This window comes from Chiloscyllium plagiosum, chromosome 20 (assembly GCF_004010195.1).
Source record: "Chiloscyllium plagiosum isolate BGI_BamShark_2017 chromosome 20, ASM401019v2, whole genome shotgun sequence".
NCBI classification, from domain to species: Eukaryota; Metazoa; Chordata; class Chondrichthyes; order Orectolobiformes; family Hemiscylliidae; genus Chiloscyllium; species Chiloscyllium plagiosum.
The window spans coordinates 54066648-54092385 of NC_057729.1; the positions used below are offsets into that span (position 1 = coordinate 54066648).

Below are 25738 nucleotides of genomic sequence, written 5' to 3' on the forward strand. Positions count from 1 at the left end.
GATGCCTTTTAAATGCTGTAATTGGACCAGCCTCTACCACTTCCTCTGGCAGCTCATTCCAAACACCCTCCACATGAAAAAATTGCCAGAGGTCTCTTAGATCTTTCCCCTCTCACCCTAAGCCTACGTCCTCTAGTTCTGGACTCTCTTCCTCCAGGGTAAAGACCTTGGCTTTTTTTTTTAAATCCTATCCATGCCCCTCATGATTTTGTAAACCTCTAAAAGGTCACCCCTCAGCCTCCGATGCTCCAGGGAAAAACAGCCCCAGCCTATTCAGCCTCTCCCTACAGCTTAAACCATCCAACCCATCCAATCCTTGTAAGTCTTCTGAATCCTTTCACGTTTTGTGCTAAACCTGTTGAGTTTCTGCAGCTCTTGATGATCATGTTACTTTGAACTCTTGCTGGGCGACACAGCTGCTACAATTTCTACCTTCCAAACATAAATTATTTTTGAAATATTGTAATTGGCTGAGAGTTACTTTGCTACAGAGTCACTGTGCAAATGCAAGCTCTCCATTTCACTAAGTACTGATGAAAAAAAAACCATGACCAGATTTTGTAAAGATAATGTTTTATTTATACATAATAAATCCAGAACAAATTAAAACATATGAATATGTACAGATCTGAAAATAGCAAATTACTTTCTGCAAACAAATAGTCAACAGGAATACAAATTACAGGTTTTCCACTGGTATGGAGACAGTTTGGAGCATTTTGCAGGGAGTAATTTTAAACCAACTTGCCTGTGAGAATATTAACAGGAGCAGGAGCATTGTTCAAGCCCATGGAGAGCAAGATTAAGGAGGGATGCGAAACAGGTGTGCCCTCTCATTCAGGTGAGTTAGGTTAAAATGGACCCCTTTGCTATACAAAATGCAATGGAAGTTACCAAGTGGAACACTAGAAAAAGTAGACTAATGTGGATTCTGCATGTATAAGAGGTATTCAGAGAGTACAAACACTGAAGTTAGACGTTGTATTGCAACCACCAGTGATTAGAACTTCCAAACAGTACCAATTCCAGCACAGATCACACTTGGAATGTTATGAGCTAGACATGGTGGCTACTTCTCCTCCCCCTCATTAATCCCATAAATATCAAAAAAGTGGTGGTATCATTAAATCTTATAGGGTTTCCTCGTTTATCTCCTGCAATAGCAGGATCTTCGTGTACATGGCCTCACAAGCAACATACAACAGGGAAACAAAGCATTTCCCAACTCAAACACCTTCAAATGAATGGTAATGACTTGCTACGGAATGCAGGAAGATCCCTCTTTCCCCAGCGGCTTTGTACCCTGCAGGGAGATGGAAACTCAGGTGAGGAATGAAGCTTCATTCCTCACCTAAAGTTCAACTTGAAAAAGAGCCATTGCTTGAACCTCTTGCTCCAGTTAGATTTTCTGACAGATTCAATTTGCATACAAGAAGCACCTAGAATGGATATGCAAGTCAATAACCACCAATTGGCTCCACAATATACAAGAGTAAGGGATGGAGTGTGTTCTGATATACTCCATTGCTTTTAAACATCTAATCCCACTCTATCAAGATACCATTAAAATGTTTATATTAGTATTTACACCATTAATAATCCAAAGAAACCAAGAAATTTTATGTACCAAAATATAGTTTTATTGAAAAACCAAAAAACATTATACTTTATTTATACTTTTCTCTAGAGCCTTGTACCTGGGTGCACTTTTCAAATACTGGAGTCAGTATATGAAGGCTTATTTTTGTTATGAGTTTAGGAGACAGACTGCTATTTTAAAAAGAAAAAAAAAACTTAGATTTCTATCCCATTTACTGCTGATCAGTGAAAGAATGGCATTAAGTTTGGCCACATTGTACAGCAACTGAAATGAACCTTCAAAATGATTCCCAACACAAGATGGTTTGTGACATTTGAGAATGGTGGTTGCCTCTAATAGGTTGCCTTTGCAAAGGAACAGATCTATGGAGGCCTTATTGAGAAAAGGACATTGCCTGAAAATGACATCATAGCCTTTGACCACCTCCTTTGTTGTTCATCCCGGAAACTGATGGAACACGTTGGCAAGATTCAGATTCATAATCTGAATAGTCTGCAGAATATTTCCCAGCAGCTCATGATGGGAAAATCCTGTAGGCTTTGAATGGATTGGAAGATCTTTTGGCAAAAGCTTAACTGCATTAGTTAAATGAGAACTCAGGTTAAGGCTTTAAGAAACCCTATTATCTTTTGCAAGCTCAAATATCCTTGCCCAAATTTATCTTCCTTCAAAATATACATTAGCCACAAAACATCAAATTTATCCTATACTTGATCTCCTTACTGGGTCAGCTTTGGCTTTCTCAAGTTTTAAATCAAAAAATTGTTTCAGGAGGGGCTTTTATAGTTAATTGTTTTTTTGCTGCTATACAAAATAGTATGATCCCTCAACAGGGGGCTAGCACCAATCAACACACTTCAGTGCATTTCTTGGTCTCAAGTGAACATCAGCTCAGCTCATTACCACAGGAGATCTGAAGGAACTACTTTAGTGTTTCTATGAAGTTACTATGAACAAGACAGTGAGAGCAAGGAAAACCACCAATATTGAAACCCTTTTTGCATTACAGGATCTACCTGTTGCACACATGCAAGAAATGGTTGCTTTAGATACAAGATAATTTATCCATAATTTCTCTCCCATTGGAAGAAAAACAAAATGTGACTGTATGTAGCTAAAGTTTTAGTTTAGGCTATAGCTCATGTTCTTCCCTCCTAATGGCAAAGCACAAAAAACTTTTGGTATGTGAAGTACTTCTTGAAAACATCTTTCAAAACAAATCAGATTATTCAAAATGTGAAGGGAGTGAATTCTCAAGTTCATTTACAGCAATGACTTAAAAAATAAAACTGCAAAGCTGGAGGTCTCCGTGCTATGGTTTACACATAGTTGGAATTGCATCCACAAGTTGTCAGAATTAGTGTACAAATAAAGAGATCCGAAATAAAATTTCAAGTACCCAGCAATAGGAACTTGAACTGCTAAGTGTTAGACATTTTACATCTTTCTTGTAAGTATCTCCAGAGTCTGCTAGCAACAATGCAGACAGAGGTCCAAGTTATTGGAAGATGATTTAAAGGGTCAAAATCACCAGCATGTAGCACCTGGACATCTCCAGGATGCGAAAAAAGAAAGATTTTCGGGAACTGGGTTAAATTGAAGCACAGAAAAACTTTAAGAAAACAGGAAACCTTTTAATCTACCCCTTTCACATTTGCTGTAATGTAATGCAGAACCCAAAATTATGCTGCATTGCACATGTTGCTACAATAGTGACTGTTCCAGTATGAAACTCAACTGTAAATATTGTCATTGTTCAATATACAAATGGCAGAAAGGTACACCCTAGAATTAAACAAGATTTTTAAAAAAATCACACATTGAAATAATAAATGAAACAAGAGATGACAATTAAAAATACTTTTAGATAAATTATTCTCTTTTTAAAAAAGCATGAGATTTTAGTTAGAACCAGTTCTACAGTGATATTTATAGGAACAAAATTGTAAGCTATGTATTTTTAATAAAATACTACAGAAAAGTAACAATGATTAAATCTCTCTCTAACTTGTTTATAAATGACCAATTTACCTGCTTGGGGTGGGGGGGGACAAAAACAGGAGAAAAATAAAGCTATTCTGCATTGGTGTGGGGGCTGGGGAGGGAAGAAAGCATACAAAACATCTGTTGATTAAAACAGAATTTGTTTTGTTTTAAATGTAGAAAATAATCTGTGGTTCTTAAAGGCTGAAGGTAAATCGCCAATTAGTGTTTATCCAAGGATTTCTGGAAGAACCCATGGATTTTCCCATGTACCCAAAAAGAACAGCAGTTCCAAAAAAAAACAGCTACAATTTCAAAGATCAGAAATGTGAAACCTTTCTTTGCCCCCTTAAATAATAGCTGAGAATATTCATTGTGGGCAATAACAGACTAGGCTGCTTTTTACATCTTGGCTCTTGCATTTGAAAATGCTTTAAATCTGGGTTACACAACATTTCTCCAGCATTTAAAAACGTGGACTTTTTTTATATACATAATGCACGCACTACCATGTGTTTTATATATATAAAAAAATAGATTTTAAAATAGTTGAATTTGTCTCCACTTTTGTCTTTGTCTTGCTAAGGTGGAAGCTCTTGGAAGGAATACAAAGTCTGTTGGTTCAGAAGCTCAGGCACTGAGGAAGTTTATGCGTAGAACTCAGTGGTTGGTGCTTTCTTGTAAATTGGCTTTTTGCTCAGGTCATAGCTGCCTTCGTCCTTCTTCCTCATGCGATAAACGAGCAGCAAGATGAGAAGGATGGCAAACAGAAGGCCAATTGTGCCACCAGCAATCATTGCTATAAACAAAAAAAAAGGTGGTCAATGTAGCTTTGAACATGCCTCGTACACCAGTCTATACCACAGATCACTTCAGGATAACAAAATAATTTTAGTCAATGTAGCACTTTTTCTGAAAGGTCAGTCACTGCTGTAATGTGGTGTCTGACAGTCAATTTGCATAACCAAGCACCTATAATTTAGTCATAATAGGTTTATCAGACCTTAGGGCTGTGCTCTCCTAGAGATGAATGATAGGGTCACAACTTCTCCTCTCACCTGAGCTGTAAAGAGTCCTTTTTGGTAACCATGCAGGAATTGAACACATGCTGTAGGCCTCAATCTGCATTACAAATCAGCCATCCAGGGATTAAGGGATTGGAGCTATATTCTGTCCTAAAACGGAATGGTGACTGATAGCAAATCTTAAAAGGTTGCAAGCATCTAGTCAGGCAAACACATGAGATGGATATTAAAGGGGAAGCCAGAATTACAGGACCATCAATACAACCACCATTAATAGCTCCAAAAATACATTTAGGAGGGAAAGGTCTTTACTGTTAAAAATAGTGAATGTGGAATTCACAAGTTGAAAGAAATGGCAAAGGCAAGTAACAATATATTTTCCCCTTAAATCAACATCTAAAGCAGATTCCATCTGGCTTGTCTTGTGTGAGTAGGAAAGTCATTTAGCTCAGTTGGCTGGATGGCTGATTTGTAATGCAAAACGAGGCCAGTGTTTACAAGAAAACAAAAACTTTATAATGAGGATGAGAAGGGAGTGTGAAGGCTCACGCAGAGCAAGGAACAGTTGGACGGAATGGGAGGACATAAATATTCCATTTCCCAATGTGGCAGTTGGTTAGACAGTTTGCATCATACACTGTGGTAGTAGTCCATACCTGCAAGCATCTCTGTGCTTTCAAACACACTGCCACCGGCGTTTGCACTTGCCATAGCAACCCGGTTACTGATGTCTTCCTCTGGTGCAGCACTGTTCCTCCGCAGCACCTCATTACTGATAATGGGATCTTCTACTTCATAAGTTACATCCTCATCAATCTGGTTGTCCATTTCATCATCCTAAGATAAGAAGGAGAAAGAACCATTTTGTTAAAGTTAATCCTTTCCCACTCCCAGAAAGTTCCAGCTTCTATATTCTGGGACCACTAACTTGGCATCTATTTCACACCATTACTCCCAATGCACTGGGTCATACGCCACCCCTTACCCTGAAGGCATTGCTACAAGGCCACAACAGGTTGGCACTCTGTCTGGAAGGAAGTGACTAGTTTTGTCAGTCCCACTTCTTGTGATCTTAGTGTGGTTGGTGATGGGCACTTCTTGAGCAGTGTGGCTCAGTGATAGTGGTGGTACTTTTAGCTGGAAATGCAGGACAACTCCAAACCTGCTCTAGTTAGGCTGTGCTTTACTAATGGCAATACATTGCTCACTGCAGCATCTGCTCAATACAAAAACAGCACAGGAACAGACAGGCAGTTGGATTGGCTTTGTGCAACTCTAGCTCAGAGCTGCCACAGCTTCATTGGCTGTCAAACTCTTAAAACCAAGCCAAGGTCAGTGGGGATTCAATGACATTTACAGATACTAATATTCTCCAAACTCAAGGGACAACAGGAATTAGTCCACTATTGGAGCCCTTGCCTTCATGTGGTCATCTGTAAAAATCATAGTACAAGTTCAATTCTAATGACAACTAGAGAATGGAGCACATCTCACCTCATCATCAATTCGCTCTTGACCGCCATCTGTAAGAGAAAAATTGACAGGTTAGCCAGATTTGCAAATCCCAGAGAGCCAATGTCAAACTGTACAATGAATAACATATTTCAGTGGCACAACAGTTACTGCACTCTGAAACAGGTCCTTTTATAAAAAAGGACCTGTTTCAGCATATTACAATATTATTCACTGTCTGTCCAGGTCAGTAACACTTCACACTTCAGCTTGTTGTTCACTGGAGTGAAACCTGAACCAACAATTTCTGACTCAGGAGACTGGGCTCTATCATCTCTATGGAAATGCAGAGGGGTGACTGGGTAGCAAATTTTCAGAAGTGTCACAAATGTTTGAAATGGTAAACAAGACTTCAAGTACACAAAACAGAAAACTCAAGTGCAGTCAAGAGGGCTTTGGGGTCTGTTACAGGCTTTATATAATGGCCTTCATTTTACACCCAAGTACAATCAGGAGTCAAGCACAGAAGGATGCAGTAGTTGCAGAACTATTTTAGATATTGCACTAGAGTCTCAATAATAATATTTGGAAACAGTGTTTAATGGAAAGAGGAGAATATTTGGAGAGTGCGCATTTAAAGATTTACAGTAACCTTCCTGTGTACTGACTCACCCACCAGACAATTAAGCCTCAGTTCCCAGTGATGACAATAGTGAGTGAGCCTCTGCAGTTTCTGACAACAGATGGGTTGGAATTTTCACCGTGTGCTGATGTGAGAGAGAGTGTGAGTAAGTGTAATGATAAGTGGCGGGGGTGGGAAATGTGGTGTTAGAGAGATGGATGGAAAACCCCACGCAGTTACAGGTTTTTAACAGTAACTCAGGAAGTTGTAAGCCTTGGTTCAGCAGCAAACTTCACACTGCCTCACTGAAACCACTTCCTCTGCCATCAGCTGCTCTGAGAAAAGGAGAATCCACGATATGACAGTCTTGCAAACGCATCCGCGTCCTGACATGCAACCACAGCTCAAAAACTCCCCCTGGTTCAAACCAGAAGCATTGTGGAAAGCTACTTTACTCAAACATTTTAAAAATCCTACATTAGGTGAAAGTGTGAAAATGTAATTAAAAATATATAGAGTTATAGTGGGGTCCCTTAAAGATTTGACACAGTTTGGAAATGGAACAGAGTCAAATTTCTGGGTGAATTTTACACACGCGAAAAAGGAACAAAATCAACAAAATGACAGAACAGTGTAAACCAAGCTGTTCAAAAACCATAATTTCCAAATTCTGCCACAATTCTAAAAGCTATTGAAATGGTTTAACAGATCAGCTGCGAATTGAGGTCTAATATTTAATCTTCAAAAACCAGGTTGGAAAGAAACCTGGGTTATTACAGATGGATATAAGCACTGGGTCTGTTACAATATCCATTACTTTATGCAATCACATTGCTTTTGGTGACATGTAGTATGAGTGGTGGTTGGACTTTTGGAGTCAGCTCATCCTTCAGTCCAGGGAATTGTACACAACTTGTACCCAACATACTGGCTATACAGAATTCTGGGAAAGTTTGAGGTAAGTTGCAATTTAAAAAACCAAGACCATTGTGATACAAGTAAGCTTTAAGAACTGAGGAATGAAGTGGTCTCCTAGCTCTCAACTATTAAGTTTTCATCCCTGCGTTTGTCGAAAAGAAACATCCAGAACCTAAACTCAGCATGAAAGTTGCTCTTATTCAAAGAAGTTTTTTTTAAAAAAAGTAACCCCTGGAGCACAAACAAGTATACAATCAAAAAATAAAAAGATAGTTACCTTGATCACTGTAATCTCCAGAGGTGAAACCAGAGCCTTCCTCTTGTTCATAGTGAGGATGAAGTTTATTTAGACTAGACAGCCCTGAACCCTCCAGATCATCAAAGTGGTTCCTTTCAGAAAGCTTTTGCTGTATCAAATACAAAAAGGGAACAGGTCAGTTGGCAGAAAATCAAAGTGACAGATCAATAGAGGTTTTAAAAATTGAGGAATTAGATCTTGCAGTAAATGCTTAAAACATGGGGAATTTAGTCCCACACATTCAAACTATATTAAACTCATTTTTCATGGTTGGAATTGGGAAAGGAGAGGCTTTTCTTTCATATTTTCTGCCTACTGCTCTCTCCTTTCCAACAAGGTCAGTCTAACAAGCTCAAAAATCACATTAAAACGTGAAACAAGTGCTACATTCTTGCTGCTTAGAGCAGAAACATTCCAATCAGGCAGTAAACAGGAAACTCATTATAAATATATACCTAGTTACTGATGCAACTGGAGAAGAACATGAGGCAGTCTTTCTGCCCTGCCAGAATCTGAATCAAATACAATTTGTTACTTTAAAAATAAAGTTGCTTTACAATGTGACCAGAACCACAATAATCAACTAATCCATTGACCCAAATATTTTACCGAGCCACCGTGCCCAGATTAACACTTCAAGTACCAAACAGGGGAAACTATGGGATTTTGGCTCCTGCCACTTGTGTGCACCATTCAACTCACTATAGCAATAGAGCCTGGCTCTCAATGAGATGAGGCTTGACACACCAAAGTATGGAGTTGTGATTAATGTAGAGTTAAGGAAACTCTCGATATGTACAGATTTCCATTTGTAAGCTGGAATGGTTTCCAGTTCACCCCAACTGGGTGTTTCTTTATTTCCACCCCCGTGAGTTGTTTTCCGATCTACTAGCCACCACTGGTTTTCCAATTGATTAACTTATACGCAAAACCCATTCAGGGCAAATAATTGGAGCTTATAACACATGCCAAGTTAACACAAAGAACTCAAATTAACCTGCAAAATCATTACATCAAGGACAAACTCACATCCCGTCTGGAAAATAGGACAAGGTAAATCATGGACAAAACTAAAAGAACTGGCTGATACAATTAGGGTTCAGTTTACCAAGTGGAGGAAATCAACCAGGATTCCCATTTGAGATCAGCACCAAAGTGCTTCCTAAAGCAGGAAGCTGTGAGTGTTACAAGGTACAAAAACAGCACAGGCAAGGAGTCCTAGCCCAATGGCAGCAAATACTCAACATTAGATAGAAAAGTGTTGGGTAGGCAGAGAGGGAGATTTAAAAATAGATGGAGGACAGAGTTACATCCCAACAGTCTGACAGCCACACATGTAACATTCCATCAGCAAGTGACAGCAAAGAGCTTTGAAAAAGCAAACAGGAATTTGCCTTTCACAAGCACTCCTTGTACACCCAGCCTGATGGATTCATAATTCATTAAACTATGGTGTTATATGAGATTAACTTTTAAAGTCTAGATGTGCCAAAATTAGTCCCTTATAACAGGAATTTGATTCCAAACTGCTTCTTAAAAAGCAACTGGATGCAAAAAAAAAGTGCATAACCATGGTTAATTTCTGTTCCAAACCTGCTCTTCAAGAAGAGGATATTAAAGCACCACTTCAGTCACCAATTTCTACTGCTCTACTTGCTAAGCAAATCTGTGGTCTTCTGTCCAAATCTGGTTATCCCCTTTGTGTTGATATTTCTCAACCTGTTCTTATGAGTGCAAAGCATAAAGCTTCAAAAATCTCAAACCTATTTCTTTTCCATGAAGCTTAACCAGGTGGTACGGCTAGGCGTGTTTAAACCATTAAGATCTAACACTTGGTATTAACGATGCTCATATCTCAAAACATGAATTCATTCCACCACCCCATTCAAAATGGGAGCTTCTGTCCACCTCTTGCTCTATACGGAGTTCAAATAATCTATCAAGGTCACAGCCAAACAGTAAGAACAGGTTTCGGACAAAAATATTTTCAGTTGCAGCATCTTAAAAACATTCCAAAGAGTGCTTTCTGACCAAAATATTTTGTACCAAACAATAGAAGGGGAGCCAATTTGCAGAGAATAAGCTCCTACTAAACAATAATGTCAGTTAATCTATTTTATGTTGGAGGATTAAACAGCGACCAGGATGTTAGGGAGAATTTAAAGTTAGAAACAGCGTGTTCTTAAATAAAAAGCACACCTACTGAATGGGATAGATTGGCTCTTCATAAAAGCACTTTAAAAGGATTCCAACCATGAAGTACTTCCTCAATGCTGAGCGGAGATATCAATAGAGGATCTCTATAATCATCTCTACAGAGCAGCTCAAACCCTGGTTATCTGCCAAGATAAGGCAGGCATCAAAACCAGTGATCAGTGGGCCAGTGTGACTGTAGGATCCCTTTTGGGCAATATAACATCAAACAACCAGAAGTTAACTGCAGAAGATGTAGGGATGTATCTTTACATTATGATAACAGACTTTACTCACTGATGAAGTGTCAGTGACTGCAATGTGTTTAGAACATTGAGTCACTTAGTTGCAACATGACTTCCTTACTCATGATAATTTGTACAAGTCATATTTTCCCCTTGTGCCTAGTTCTCTTTCCAAATGAGATGTCAGAATGGGATTTTTGCCAACACCAGCATCAGGTCCTAACACTTGCTGTTGTAAATAGTGAACAGGGTCCCGGAACATAGGTAGAAGTGCTAGCCAATTAGCTTTGCGTGTGTTGGTTGCAGAGATGAGAATTGTAGCACCGCTTTTCAAAGTGACAGGAGGAGGCCATTCAGCTCCTGGGGCAAGTTTTATCACTTAATGACTGATTCTTGACTGATAACTCCATATTCCTGCCTTTAGCCCATATCGCATAAAACCCTCACTTAACGAGTTTATCCACAGATGTAAATTCAACTGAACCAGCATCACTGGTGAAAGAACTCCCAGTGATGCTGGTTAAGAAGCACTTCAACATCAGATGGTCCCAATCGCCTACCACCTGATGTTGAAGTGCTTCTTAACAAGTCTTCAGCTGCCTAGGTGACCATATCCTTTATCCCCTCCCCCTCTAAGATGCACCCATGATCACAATTGCGATCGCCTATTCCAATAGCTCCTTACATGGCTCACCAAGTATTGGTTAATGCTTCTGCAAAACACAGATGCTTTAGTACATTTTGTAAGTAAGGGTATGAAATTGTTCATTATCAAGGTGGTAACCCAAAAACAAAGCAGTGAGCTGAAGGAATTAGCTGCTCATTAGAACCTGCCACATTAACAGAAAACTCCTGCAAAAATGCAGCAAGTGACCAGTTCAATGATAAAGCAGAATAAAATAAGCACCACAGTCACAGCTCAGAGCAGGCTGCAGCTTTAATCAAGAGGCTTGGACAGTTAAAAGTGAACGAAGCAGCTGGGAAACTTCCCAGAAATAAAGATAAGGAAAGGAAAGAATGACATTGAAGATGGAGATTCCCCCCATCTGCAGTTAAAACAGTTGCCATAGAAGAGGCATCCATCTGGTCAACTGCCAGGATCACGCAAGGAGAAAGAAATAAAATCCCACGTTTTGCAATCAATGCCAGGAAAGGGTCACCTAGAGTTTGTTTGCTGCAAAAGAAAACATTACCCAGAATTTCTGCAGCAATTGAGCAATATCTGACATGGAAAGGGGTAACCCCAAGAACTGCAGATGCTAGAAATCAAACAAAACAGCAAATACTGGAAAAAGCTAATCAGGACCGGCAGCATCTGTGGAGAGAAATCAGAGTTAACATTTCAGGCCAAGTAACTCTTCTTCAGAGCTGTTCTGGAGGGTCACTGGACCCAAAACATTAACTGTTTTTCCTCTCTCTGCTGCCAGACCTGCTGAGTTTCTGACGTGGAGGTATGAAAGTCAAAACAAAGAATGTAAACTTTTAAACTCTGACCTTCTATGACACTGCTCCATGTGGTTAGGATAGCAAATCACTGTCTAAATATACTGAAGATACCTGACAAAGCAGCAACGCTTCAAAAAAAAAGATCTGTTGGACTATTACCTGATGTGGTGTGATTTTTAAACCTTTATTTCCCCCCCCCCCCAATCCAACACTGCCACCTCCACATAAATGTCACCAAAGATTCCAGGTCACTGGAGTCAGCAGCATTTCAGGGGACAAACTGCACCGTACTATTCATGGGTTTGTAAGGATATCAGCACAAACCACTTCAAGCCAACATCTTGGAGACATGAGTGCTCAAATACTGTGCATCACCAGGGTTAAGTTACTGGCTCTTGGACCACCCTCAAACCCCCAACCACAACAGCTTCCTTCCAAGCTAACCAAACTACATGGCCGTACAGAGAGGGGACTGCAGCTGCATTCTTCCAAGCCTAACATTTGAGCCCTGAGTTTTAATTTAAAACAATCTTTGCTTAAGCAATGTGGCCAATTTGTGACAACTCAGTTGAATGGACTGTCCTACATATAGAGAGAGAAAAAAAAAGTCACAAGTCTCCACAAAAGAGTTACATTTTTAAGAATTAGTACTTGGAGTTAAACAGGTGTCAGATTTGCATTTACCAAGTGATAAGAGCCCTGTACAACTCACCCTGGGTGGGGACACTGCAGTATCATACACTGAACACTGAAAGGTGGTTAGGAAAGCCATTTCTACATACTCTACTACATGGATAATTAGAAATATTTCTATCGCACTTGTAAATTAAGTAAAAATAGCAAAAGGAGAAACTGGTCACACTCCTACTTCAAAACTAAGCTCCCAAAATGGGTGGTAGGTTTCCAAGTAGTCCTGGTTTCTCACTTACATTTCCAAGAGGGGAAGTGCAGCAGAGTTCAAAAGAACTTAAGAAAAGTCATCCTGTCAGCTTTCAGCTGAAGATACATTTGTGTTCCAATTCCCAAACCCATCAGGATTTACTACAATTACACTGGCCAGGTTGGATATTGCCAAAGGCTACATTTACAATAAGAGGCACAAATTCATGAAAGCACCACAAGTGCTTAAATATTCAACCTTTATGTTTTGATTAAAGATTACTCAATCAACTGACAATTGTAAATAAGAACACTTTTTGCACAGAACAAAGGAGTTCTTAAACATGAGGCAGTTCTGAGTCACTGTTAGATTTATTGAAGTGGTGATACAAGTGTATTTTTTGTAGAGTTGGGGGACCTGCAGACTCAGGTGATGGCTCCTTTAGTGCCTTCAAGAATGGCAATGTAGAAGGAGATAGCTTTCACCTATGCTAGAGGGATAACAGGTTATTCAACTACTTTTCCTAGTCAAGCAACTCAGCCACTTTCATACTGATCAAAGTCAATACTTTGAGCTTGCTAATGCCCAGCCTATTCTCTTACTATGAAGAGCAGGGAAAGGTATGGACTGGCAGCTTTCCAAACCACTCCCTGTTTTACTTTGTTAGCTACAATGTTAAGTGGGATGGGTTCCACACTAGGCCCTTGGACAATACTGAAGGAAATATAAATAGATCAACAATTAGAGTGCTTTATTTCTTCTGAAACAAAAACAAGCCAAGCACATGGAGAGTGACTCCACTATTCAGTTTCATCACTTGGTCACATCACTATCTCCTGATCCTTCTTAAGTCTGGACTTGCATCTTCTGGGAGTTGTCTAAAGATTAAGTGAGTAAGCTGAAGGAAGATCTTTCAGCAAAGAACAAAAGATTTACTTCCAACAGTGCAGGGGTGAAATGGTGCAATTGTACACAACATCCACAATGACAGGTTTTAAATATGGAGGGAGTCATTTAGGTGTAGCTGGTTCATTTATTTCAATTGCATTTCTTTTAATAACTTTCCTCTCACTAACTGCCTCTTAAAAGTGCTTTCAATTAACTCTGAACAGATATTTGTGGTAAAACTTCCCACAAGCCTTTGCATTCCAGGTCCTCTATTCTGGTAGCCCTAATTCTGAATTAAGATTAGCTGTTTATATTGCATTACATTTCCAGGACTGGAAAACCCCATCCAGTAGAAATTTTTCCACAGCCTCAATCCGCCCTTTTTATCCCCAATTCTGAGCAATACAGTTATTACAGCAATCCTGGCCTCCAGAGGCCCCTCAACGTTCAATATTCCACCATTGGCATTCATGTTTTCAGCTGTCAGACCAAAGCTCCAGAATTCTCTCCCTGAAGTCATCCTTCATTACATTAAAATCCTGCCTCCTTTAAAAATAAAATCCAAAGCTTCTGGTAGCTTTTCTAACAATTAGTGGCTAATGTCATCTGTTCAAAAACAAGTCAATTAAAAAACAAAAGTGCTATAAAAAAAATTAAGCTGTTTATTATTGTGCCAGAATGTTTTGGTTCCTGAAATAATGAGCATAATACAATTGCAAACTCTGGATGACCAAGTTTGGATTGTTCTGCATGACAGGAGTGCTGCAACCAGTTGGCTTTATTTAGCCAATCAAAAACTAGTAGGAAGGAAAGAATGGGCATTTGGCTCCAATTCATACACAAAGCAGCAGGAAGGTGGGGGGGATTTTTTTAAAAAAAGCTTAAATTCACAGGCTTATGGGCTTCACTGACAAAACCAGCATTTGCTAGCCCTCCTCAGAGGGAAGTAAATCAACCTCATTCCTATGTATCTGGAATCAGATGTAGGCCAGGCAAGGATGGCAAATTTCCTTGGTTAAATAAAAAGAACAAGGAGCAGCACTCTGAAAGCTAGTGCTTCCAAATAAACCTGTTGGACTATAACCTGGTGTTGTGTGATTTTTAAACTTCATACATCCCGATCCAACACTGGCATCTCCAAATCAGGAGGTTTTATTAAAGAAAAAAAATCAAATGGAAATGGTGTTACCAACTTCACTGCAAACTTTCAGAAAAAAAAAGGAGCTAAGGTTTTTGTTCTTAACTTCTCCTCGCGCCCCCCCCCCAAACCCGGTAACTCTCATTCCCACCCACCAGAAACGAGTGAAAATATGGTCTCTGGGTTGAGAGGAGAAAGTGGTCATCTTTTGGACAGCAGATTAGCATCCCAAGAAAAGCATAGATACCCATTGCTTCAACTATCATGAGATACCTATTGGAAATTGACCAGAATGGACTTAAAAATATCTACAGCATGAGAGCGAGGTGGAAGATGACAGGAGGATTAATGGCTCCAAGTCCTCAAAAGCACCATTATGCTCAATCTGTAAGCAATCCTTCAATAACCAAGACACTTAACAATATATAGAGTCGAGAGCTCCTAATGAAAGCCAGTCAGGAATCTGGCAGTTTGATCTCAGATTGAGAACTTCTGGTCTCTGTGCCACTGTCCTCTGCCACATTCCAATAAAGAACAAAAATTAGGTAGCATATCTTCATGCCAGCTAAAAGACATATGTACGTGAGAAGATCTGGCTTTGGAATTGCCAGGTGAGCTGACACTGAAAGAGGGCAGTATGTAGTATCAGTCCACAGTTTTAGTGACTGACTCATGGTAAATCTGCGTAGTAACCATCCTCCCTCAAAATGTTAACCTTAAGGTGGGGGGTGAACCACTGTTGCGATGTCGAGTGTTTACACTCTACAACAACTTCCTTGGCAGACTGGGAAGGATGAAGAATTGTACTCACGATGCCCAAACAAAATGTACACGTTGTTATAGGATGAATGCAGCAGCCGATGTGCACAGGAAGCCCCCACAAACAGTACTAGTGAATGGATAATCTGATGCGATCAAGGAAGAGAGAAAAAAGGGCAAGAATACCAGATGGGAAAGAAAGTGGGAGAAGCCCCTAATCTTTCAAACGTGATATGGGTGAGTCAGCCTTCACCCAAGAGGACAGGCTCCAAACTCATTCCTCTTAATGTTAGAGGCCTTTTATCCTTCGCATTTCTCACTCACATTCCAGTTTTCAGTCTGTATTGAAGCTACTCTGTGGCCTTCTTTCCTCCTCAGATCAAGAGAAAACAACTCTGCCGCCTCAGACTACAATAGCCTTTTAGTAGCCAAGAGGGTCAAGAAGGTCTCAAAATCACTGTTCCTAAATAAAACCAGGCTGCCATTTCAATCGCCTTTGTTAGGCAGAACAATGGCTTCTACTTTCATATTATTCACAAATGACACTGGAGGACAATGCTGGGGGATGGGAGGGAATAAAGACAACATCTCCCAGAGAGAGAAAAAGCTATAACACATCTGCGCGGTACTGAGGAAAGGAGTGGGGGTTGTCTAAGATTTCATTTCTATGCTGACCCTTCTACCCATTTACAGCAAGAATTTAAAAAGGCAAGTTTTTTCTTGGGTTATGTTAAAATCAGACACCAAATTGGAGCGTCCCCCTGCCTCTTCCCCCACACCACCTGAGGCACCAAGAATCTAAAATTCTAACATGCAGAAGTCCCAGTTTATTTCAGACTAATGGTCAGCCAACCATTCCTGCTACAAAGGGATTAGCCATTCATTTCACACTGGTGGGAAAACTGACTCCATTCCCTGCTGCATTAGTGAACACTGTACTAACTGTAAGAAGATCTTAGGGCATCCTAAAGGTCACAAGTTTTTTGCATTGTCTCCACATGATGCGGGTGGGGGGGGCAGTAATGTAACCATGTGTCCAGAGGTTATTAATTTGACAAGTGGGACATGGTGTTAAAGATTATGCAAAATCTATTGCACTTGGAAGTTACCGAAGCAAACCAGCAGTGTTTACTTTTCATTATGGAAAGCAAAGAAAGACAGATTAGAGGCACTGCATTGCTGGTCAACATAACACTGATTATTGCAACCATGAGCAAAAACAATGGGCAAAACCTGGCACCATTATATAGCAGGCCTGATTAGAAACACAACCAATATTTAGGGCTGGAGCGCATGGTCCCTATTGGGAGGGAGGTGGGGGGGTGGAGGAGAAAGACAGTGATGAACAACAATGCAATTGCTCAAAAAAAAGGATTTGCTACACAATTTAATGAATTCTGTTCCAGGAATGTTCTGCAGCCAGATTTTAAAAAACGAGGTACATTGATACCCAGTAAGACAAAGGACACGTCAAGGCTGATCACAGGAGGGAGAGAGACTCATGCCTGAGGGCCCAACACAGGAGAAGCTGGAATCTGTGCCAAAATACTGTCACTCCAGGAAAAAAATATTGCGTGATTTTCTTCTAGAACAATGCCACAGGACAGAAGGTTTCATACAATCGGCAAATTCAGGAAGCAGACAAGTAGCCTCACCAATAAGTGACAAATCAAGGAACATTCCTGCTTTGTCCTGTTGTAGACTCTTGAAGGAACACCACACCATCGGACCCATCTTGCACGATCAGTCAAGATACATGTTAGTTGAGTAGTAACTGATAGGCAGCAGAACACAACACAAACCAAATCCCAGATAGCCCAACATATAACTTCCAAAAAAGAGTACCATTACAATCTCCCTCCAGGTCCAAGATTCTTTGTTCAAATTGCTTACCAGCACAGTTAAACACCAGCCAGCCTTCAAACTGAAAACACAGCTCTTTAGAGTGCAGACGGTCACAGTTTAATCTAGAGAGTTTACATTCCATTGGATCTGTAAATAGCACCAGACCTCATTGATGGCAACAGCTTGAAAGGAGGTCAGTGAGTCCACAAGAGAAAAAAATAAATTCCTGGGCGGGGAGGAGAAAATGGGACAAAGACATGTTATACACTTTGGCTCATCTATAAAAGTGACATCTGGTAGTGTGGTCTCTTTCTGAAGAATCTCTGGTTGAGATTGATTTTACAAACCCCTATTGCTATGTGGCACACCACCCACCTGGCAATGAAGCATCTTATGTTGAGAATCTAGCATTCCACAGGAATGCTTCCAGTAAAGAAGAGGGGCCATTGGTATAAGTCAGCTCTCCCACAGCAACTCCCCATTCCCACAAGATCCCACTCAAACTGGTCAATGGGGCAGTGTGTTTGTCTGGAACAAACCATGCAAGTGGTAACAAACAACCAGATGTAATAACAGTCCAAAGCAATTCAGTAATTTTTAGTGACAAAACAGCTGCAAAACTACAATACAAATATCCACTGCAGTTTCTCACCTGAGGTAGAGACTGTGCGTTCAGGTTCCACTACAAATGCTTGAGCACATGATTTCAGCCTGAACTCCAGAGCAGTACTGAAGAGGAATAGCCCATTCTGGAGGATGAGCCTTGTCACATATAGCTAGATGCTAGGATCACGATTTACAAAAAAAACAAAGGCATTCTTGGAGCCCACATCAATATTTAGCCCTCAATCAATAACTTACTAGTGGGATCATGCAGTGCAATGCAGTAGTCACATTACCCTACATGAGGGCAGTGCTTGATCATTAGCAAAGACTAAAAACAAAATCCTCTGCAGAAATGCTGTCTGATTGACCAACATTTTCTGCTTCTAATTCAAAATATTCAGCTGGTTACAAACTGCTCAGGAGATAGAAATTGTATTGATGTAAATTATTTCTTTTAAGTTAAGAAAGTAGATCAGAGTCACAGCCTCTCCCCTACATCAATATCAGGTAAACTTCTTCTTTACAAGATTTTGCCCCACTTTAGGGCATCCCAAAGATGATCAACAGGTCAAGGTGCTCAGAGCAGCAGAAAGCCTCAATGACATCAAATGCATCTCAAGTCACTGTGACCTCAAAAAGGGTTAAGTCACCTTGTACTCAAATGTAAGTGGCACTTCACAAAGTGGTTGAGCAGAAGATGTTAGCCTGGAATCTTGCTGCTGGCTCTCAGATGTGGATAAACACTTAACAGGCAAAGACAGAGCTAGGTTTTGTTAAAAAAAGACTACAGGGGAGGTGGTCACCTGGATCACTGGCATCTTTGTTGCTTTACAAACTTCTTGCTTTTCCCAAAAGGGAATTTTTTTGTTTAAAAACTGTATCATGAATCTGGAAACAGGGCAGGTTAATGGAGTTAAGATACAAACAGTGGAGCAGAACATGCTTGATAGGCTGAACAGTCTCCTATTCCTGTTACAATTTCTATTACGGCTTGATTTCTCACTGACCTAATTTGTAAACCAACCTATATAAAAAAAGTCTTGTTCCTAATTCTATTGTTCATTACCTTTGTTGCCTAGAGGAGGGAACTAGAAGATATCTGATCAAGATCTATGGCCAAGCCATTAAATCCTTTCTGCTGTTGTCATACAGATCCCTCCATATCCAGGTTCAATTTCACCAAGTGAAAAACAAAAGAAACAATGCCTACAAAACTCCCTAGGAAGTGGAAAGAACTTCATGTTTCAAGATAGAATTCAAACTTTCTCTGCAAAACATCCAGAGCAAGGTCATATCACACAACCCTGCCCAAAAGTCATTGTCTGTACACAGACCCACTGTTCCATTGGCCAACTGTTATTGCTACATCCTTTCATTTTGATCTGCACAAAACAAGTTGACCTTAACCCTGTCCCTTCAGCCAAAAAGTTCCTTTTCACCTTGCAAATGGTTGCTGGCTCCTGGAGCACTACAACTTGGTCAACCAACACCTAAAATACATCTATGACAGGCTATTAAACACCACATGAAAGTTTTGCACGGACAAGCATTTCTGCGATACGGCTAATGTTACAGTACTAAATGACCAGCACATTGACAGCTCATGTGTTCATGCATGGCCACAGATTGGATTCCATTGAAGAAGAAATGTTTGCACTTGCACAAGTGATGCTGGTACTCTCAGTAATTCACAGGCACATAGACAAGTGGTTATAATTTTTCCAACATGTCTACAACAAAGTACTGCATACTCTCACTGAGTTTCATTTCTGTAGTGCCCTTAACATCAAAAATATACTGGAGGTTTAATTAGGAATACCACTTGACAGAGGTACAAGAACATTTAGATGGTTGATCAAAAGCAGAATGAAATATATTGGAGTTTTGAAGGAAAGGCAATGAGGGAGGATATGGTGTTGATAGCTGAAGGCACCAATAATGTTGTTAGTAAGTCAAAGTTACATAAGTGGCTATTTTAATATTTGTCAACAACTGATGTGAAACTTGGAAAGTGTAGCAATTGTTGAGAAAGATGACAGACAGGCAGCACATGAATCCTTAGAAACTATTAAGTATATACTTTGACAGTAATAAGCTAAATCATGCAATGTTAAAAGGGGTGCAGAGGGGGAGTGGAATCTCTGGGCAATAATGCACAACCTTTACAGGCAGGTGATGAGAGTCAGGAAAATTTGCTAAAGCATCAAACAAAAACTTAAGCACACTGACTCTGGGGATGGCAAACTTAAGAAAATAGGTATTCCAGTGGATGGTACAGGGAGAGATGCTGAGAAATTATAGTTGAGAAACATCAAACCGATCAAGTGCAGATTGACCCTCCAAAGGGTATGCCACCCAGACCCACCTTCCCCATCCTTGTAACCTTGCATTTCCCATGGCTAACCCAAGCAGCCTGCACACCTCTGGACACTGATAATTCAGCATGGCTAATCCACCTAGCCTACACATCTTTAGACTCTGGGAGGAAACTGGAATACCAAGAGGAGCCTATGCAGACATGGGGGAAAGATGTGTGTTGACTTTGCACAGTTAGAGGTTCAAACCTGGGTCTCTAATGCTGAGAGGGAGGCAGTACTAACTACTGAGCCACTGTGCTGCCCAGAGTGGAGAAACTAGAGTTGCGCTACTGACTCTGCAGTTAAACTCTACAACTTCCAAAAAGAGTATTTCATACACAAAGATTTTAAAATCCTCTTTTCCATTTTTTTTAAAGAAATGGGATTAACTGGATTGCTCTTTGGTCTAGTACAGGCTCAGTGCCCCCCCCCCCCCTCCTGCTGTACTCCTATAATATTCCATTTAATACATTGCGTAGGGTTATGTTTTGACAAGGTGAATTGTTTTCCCACCATGTATGCAGACTGAAACAAACTTCACTCCGATTCCACACTTTGCAGAGTTAGCATCAGATCACACTGGAAGTGATGGTGCAAGAGAGTTGTCCCTGGTTTCACTCAACACCAAGATAATGGCTCAAAGTTGCAAATCAACATTTTCCTCACTTGGGGCGAGGATACAGAAACTCAAACATCCAGGAGGTGCCATCTTTCCAATGTGACATTATCAAACAGAAATTGAACAGCTTGCACTGGCATCCACATACTAATCCAGAGCACTTTGTCTAGGGAGCTAGCTGTAACATCTTGCACAATATGCAACAGCCTGAAAAAAAGAGTGGCCAGGTCATCTTGCTGTTTGTGGGTACCCAAGCTGGGGGTGGATACCATTTCAATTAGTCAAATGCCTGCATGCTACTTTGGGATGTCGAGAGGTCATGGAAGGTGCTTATATAAATGCAAGTTTTTCTTGGCAAAATGCACTCCATTTGAGTAGGAACATCATATTGCTTCACTGCCACTGGTTTCATTCCAAAAATGTTGAAAACAAAATTCAATAGGGAAGTATCAACTATCCTCCTAGTAGTGGACCTCAACACCATTCTGCGTTATATGGAAGATAAAGTTATTTCCACAAAACTCCATACCTTGTCACGGCAACTCATTGAGTAGATAACTCCACTGAACTGGATTGTGTTGACAGACTGCAAATTAATCTCAGGTGTAATCTGTGGATTACACATTTGATGGGTTCTGCAAGTGAAGTCTTCTCAATTCTCACACAGCAAGAGACCATTTCACACCTTGAACCTGTCCGACATTTCAGTTGCCTTGGATGATCTTAACTCCTGTCCACTTCTGTTTCGGTGACCCTGAAAATCTTCCTTTCTTCCCAGAAGTTGATTTCCCCCTTCCTCAAAGCAGAACAGTTCTAAGTTTCCACTCATCATTAAATATTCCAGCTCCAAACTTAAAAGTCATATTTCACTGCCACTTTTTCTGCCCCCAGACAGGTCCCCCAAAATGGTTTGTTTTCCTCTTTTCTAAAATCAATGCTTTTAAACCATCCACAATGCCTCCATCCAATCACCCCTTTATTCTCTTTGAGGGAATAAAAGTTTAGTTTATATATTATGAAGCTTCCTAGAACTACTTTAGCTCCAGTGACTTCTTATGAATGTCCCACACTTTATGGGGATAAGCATACTGTTTCGTCGAGTGACATCTCTAATAGATATTCCTCCAGGAATGTGCAAGATTCCATGGATCACTTTTCTCTGCAAAAGGTATTTTTTAAACAAATTGTTTGTTGGCAGATTTGTCAAATGGAGTGTTTTGGCTTGGTGCTGAAGCACTTTTAGAATCTCCACACCATCCAAAACAAAAAAGTTACTCTTTCAGCCTCACACTAACAGGAAAAACACTGGTTTGTTAGCACTGATTTGCCCAAGGCATTAGGGATAGATTTACAATTCCGCCCCAGCATGGATTGGACAAAACCACAAAAACACAGCTCCAGTTACACAAAGAACCTCTACAGTTTTAGTCACCTAACCTGCTTGGTGATTTCACCATTGCACATCATGTGATATTTAACCCAAAAATCAGACAAACAAATCTCTGCAGCATTGAGCGTTCAGTCACAAGTAGTAGAGGAAATAATTAACTAATCCACCTCAAAACACAGGATGGATAAGTAAACCAATGCAGAACAGACTGGTGGGATGGAACATGTAAATTGTATTAAATATTCTGTAGTATTTCCATACAAGCTATCATAATGGCCACAATCATTGCTGATTTATTGATAATAGTTGGTTCCAATGCTATGGAAGCAACTGAGGATCAGTCTTCATTAAAGAAATTTTAAATAAAGTTTTCCAATCTGTTTGCCAAGCACTGCTGTTCAGGCCGGTAATAAATGACATCTTTTGCATGTGGAAATTGTGAAAGTTACGTTGTGCCTTCCAACAGAACACACCATGTCTCATTTTCCTTTGTGCACAGCTTAATGGGCGAGGGAGAATCCCTTTTAATTCAGGCCTTTGTTTAGAGGAGTCATTTTAGTAGGAGAATTTTTCCAAGGAGAAAACATTCCCCAGAGGTCTCTCAGGCAACCATGACCTAAACTTTGTCAACTGTAGGAATTCCTGGAATGTCAAACATGATGTTTTCAGCAACATTATAAAATTGTTAAAAGAAACAAATTACATCAGTCACCTTTGAAATGCAGTTTTGTGTTTTAGTTTTCACTGATGAAAAATAACTTGGTTCATATGTTTAAATCTCAAACAAAATCTCCTGATTATCAAAAACAAGGTTTGAAAGAAAGTGATTCAGACTCTAAATGTGGAAGTGTTGAGAATGCTAAATCTTGATGTTAGTTTTAAAAAGAAAGAGGTTCATAGGATGGGAAACATTCTGTCCCATGTTGAGAGAGACAAAGCGAGTGAGCACATTTTGAACAACACCTGAGCGTTTTAATACCAATGCAAACAGAGACAAAACAAATACCACTTGCAAGAGGGGGCAGAACTCAATATCATCAATAATCCCTTTGCATAATATAGAAACATCTCAATCTTTGGGAACCACTGCACTGTTTCTGAAATAGATTTGAATCAACTTCTAATCTATGAAGGTGACATCTCATTGCCAATGACAAATTACATGGGAATATTACCAATAAACTTAATTCAGGATCTATAGTCTCATCTGTAAACTTAAATGCAAGACCACAACAAATAGGCATAGGAATAGGCAGTTTAACCCCTTTGTTCTACTCCACCATTCAGTAGGACCATCGTTGATCTGATATTCCCAAGTCCATTTGCATCCCTGAATTCTCTTGCTGATCAAGGATCTCAAACTTATATACTCAAGGCTCCAAAGCTCTGCAGCAAGGAGTTCCAAAGACTTAACCCTCAGTTGAAATTCCTACTCATGTCTTGAAAACTGGCACCCCTTTATTCTGAGACAGTGCCTTCTCGTCCTACAATCTCCATGAGGGGGAACATCCCCTCAGCTTTTAACCTACCAAGCCCTTGGAGAACCCTAGATGATCCCCTTATTGTTCTAAGCTCCAGAAAGTACAGTTTCAACCTGTTTAACCATTGCAATTCACAAGGAAGTCAGCAAAATGCAACTTGCAACATTCAGAGGCAGTGATCTTTTTCCATTGAAAATGATATGACCAGCTATGGGAAAAGGCCAGGGAAAATGGGGCTAACTGGCCAGTTCTGCTAGTGGGCCAGCATTGGAAAGATGGGCCGAATGAGGAGCTCCTGTTCCATAGGACTATAAATGCGACAAACACCATTCTTTCTAGTCTCCTTTTGATCTGGATGTTGTGAAACTGAAGGGGGGGGGGGGGGGGGGGGGAGGTTAATATCCTCCAGAGAGGAAAACAGTTTCAGCAAATGCTGGGGTCGCTGTGAACTTAATCCGACACATTGAAACATTGTAGTTGCCTGCATGCTCAGTTCAGTGCATGAGACACATGCGATTGATACTGGAACAAGAGTGAACACTTGAAGAGAAACGAGAGAGATTGATAAACATCCATAAAATTACCATTGAACCAAAAACTATTCAAAAAATGTTTCTGAAGCAACTTGTAAAACTTAGACCAAAATATATATTAATTCAAATATGATAAACATACATATAATATAATTTGCCATTCAAACCAGCACAAAGGGGGCAGTGACCCACACACTTTATACCAAGGTAAAAATTGGGATACTCCGGGGGGTGGGTAGAGAAAGGTAGAGAAGACAGAAACAGTGGTATCTGCTCCCACTTGCTCCCTCCCTTATCCAATGCAGGCTAACACCATTGCTCCCCCATTCCATGTTTGGAATGGTGACTAACTCCTGGGGTTTTTTTTTGGGGGGGGAATCGAAGAGGGAAGAGACCAAATAGAAGCGCCATAGAAAGCTCCCCCCCCATCCCTCCTCATCACGTTTCCAACGCTCTCCCTGAAATTGATACACGGTGGGAAGGGATAAAGAGAAACCAATGAACCAACATTAATCCAGCGAGTTAACGAAACCCCAAGGAGACACACACCACCCCCAGCCCCTGCGTTAAGAGCCAGCCGGAGACCTGCCCCCAAACCGTCGCTACGTGAGCAATTTAACAGGCTCACGAGCGTCAATTTTTTAAACCCCAAAATTAAAATCCCACTGAACCTCTAACGATCGGAGTTCGCAGGCACTCAGTGCTCGGACCCTGTTCCCAGGTTTGAGAATAGATGGTCAGGAGGAAGCAAACAAAAGTCTATAAACCCCAACTCTTACCGTGTTGGCAGAAGAAATTCCGCCCAGGAAAATCAGAAAGAGGATCGCCAGAGAGTTGATTCCGAACATTTTGTATTGCTTCTCGAAGTTTCCTTACTGTTTGATGTTTTGTCCTCTCCAAACGCTATTTGGGATAGTTCTCTCTCTCTCTCTCTTATTTACTCCGAGTTTCTATTATTTTGATTCTCCTTCCTACCCTCTCTCGCTTTACGATCTCCGAGTTACCCCTTTGACAGAAACTGACAAGCGACCTTCCTCCGTCAATTTCCTCGTGCGTTTCACTCTTGAGCAGCTAACACAATCACAGCAAACTCTAAGAGCAAAACACTCGCGCAACAAATCCCAAAGAGAGCCTTTTATATCCTTCTGCCTTTTGGCTGTCCCCTCCCCGTCCGACGTAATTTCAATACGACAGGAGATTGAGATTGGAACGTCAGCGTCTTGCGTGGAAACCCCATTTGAAAAAAAAATCCCCTTGTCCTGAGTTTATTTCCAATTCCTGTCTTAGCTTCTACCTTTTTATTTGGAGTGCGGGGAGAGGAAGGGCTCTCAAAAATTAAACTCAATGAGAGCTAATAAAGCAGAGCAGCTGGAAGATGAGAAAGTTCCTTTTATAGACATACAAAGTTGCGTGTTTTGCTGTAAATTAGCAGGGGAGAGGCGACAGAGTGATCTCACTTT

General features: G+C 40.4%; 1 protein-coding gene across 1 annotated transcript; it reads right to left on the minus strand.

Moving 5' to 3' along the window:
- Positions 1–556: 556 nt before the first annotated feature.
- sdc4 (syndecan 4) lies at positions 557–25738 on the minus strand. The gene is made up of 5 exons (XM_043710859.1): positions 25058–25738; positions 7878–8007; positions 6103–6131; positions 5265–5445; positions 557–4382 (listed from the first exon to the last, which is right to left on the minus strand). Exons 1-5 carry the CDS (start codon positions 25124–25126, stop codon positions 4231–4233), a joined length of 561 nt encoding a protein of 186 aa, XP_043566794.1. The 5' UTR covers positions 25127–25738; the 3' UTR covers positions 557–4230.

Excerpts from the sequence above, each read along its gene's own strand:
- sdc4 (XM_043710859.1), bottom strand. The coding sequence starts at position 25,126 with ATGTTCGGAATCAACTCTCTGGCGATCCTCTTTCTGATTTTCCTGGGC. Across the intron at positions 5,446-6,102 it reads AAGAGCGAATTGATGATGAG|GATGATGAAATGGACAACCA; the intron begins GTGAGATGTGCT and ends TTCTTATCTTAG. Across the intron at positions 4,383-5,264 it reads AAGCACAGAGATGCTTGCAG|CAATGATTGCTGGTGGCACA; the intron begins GTATGGACTACT and ends TTTTGTTTATAG.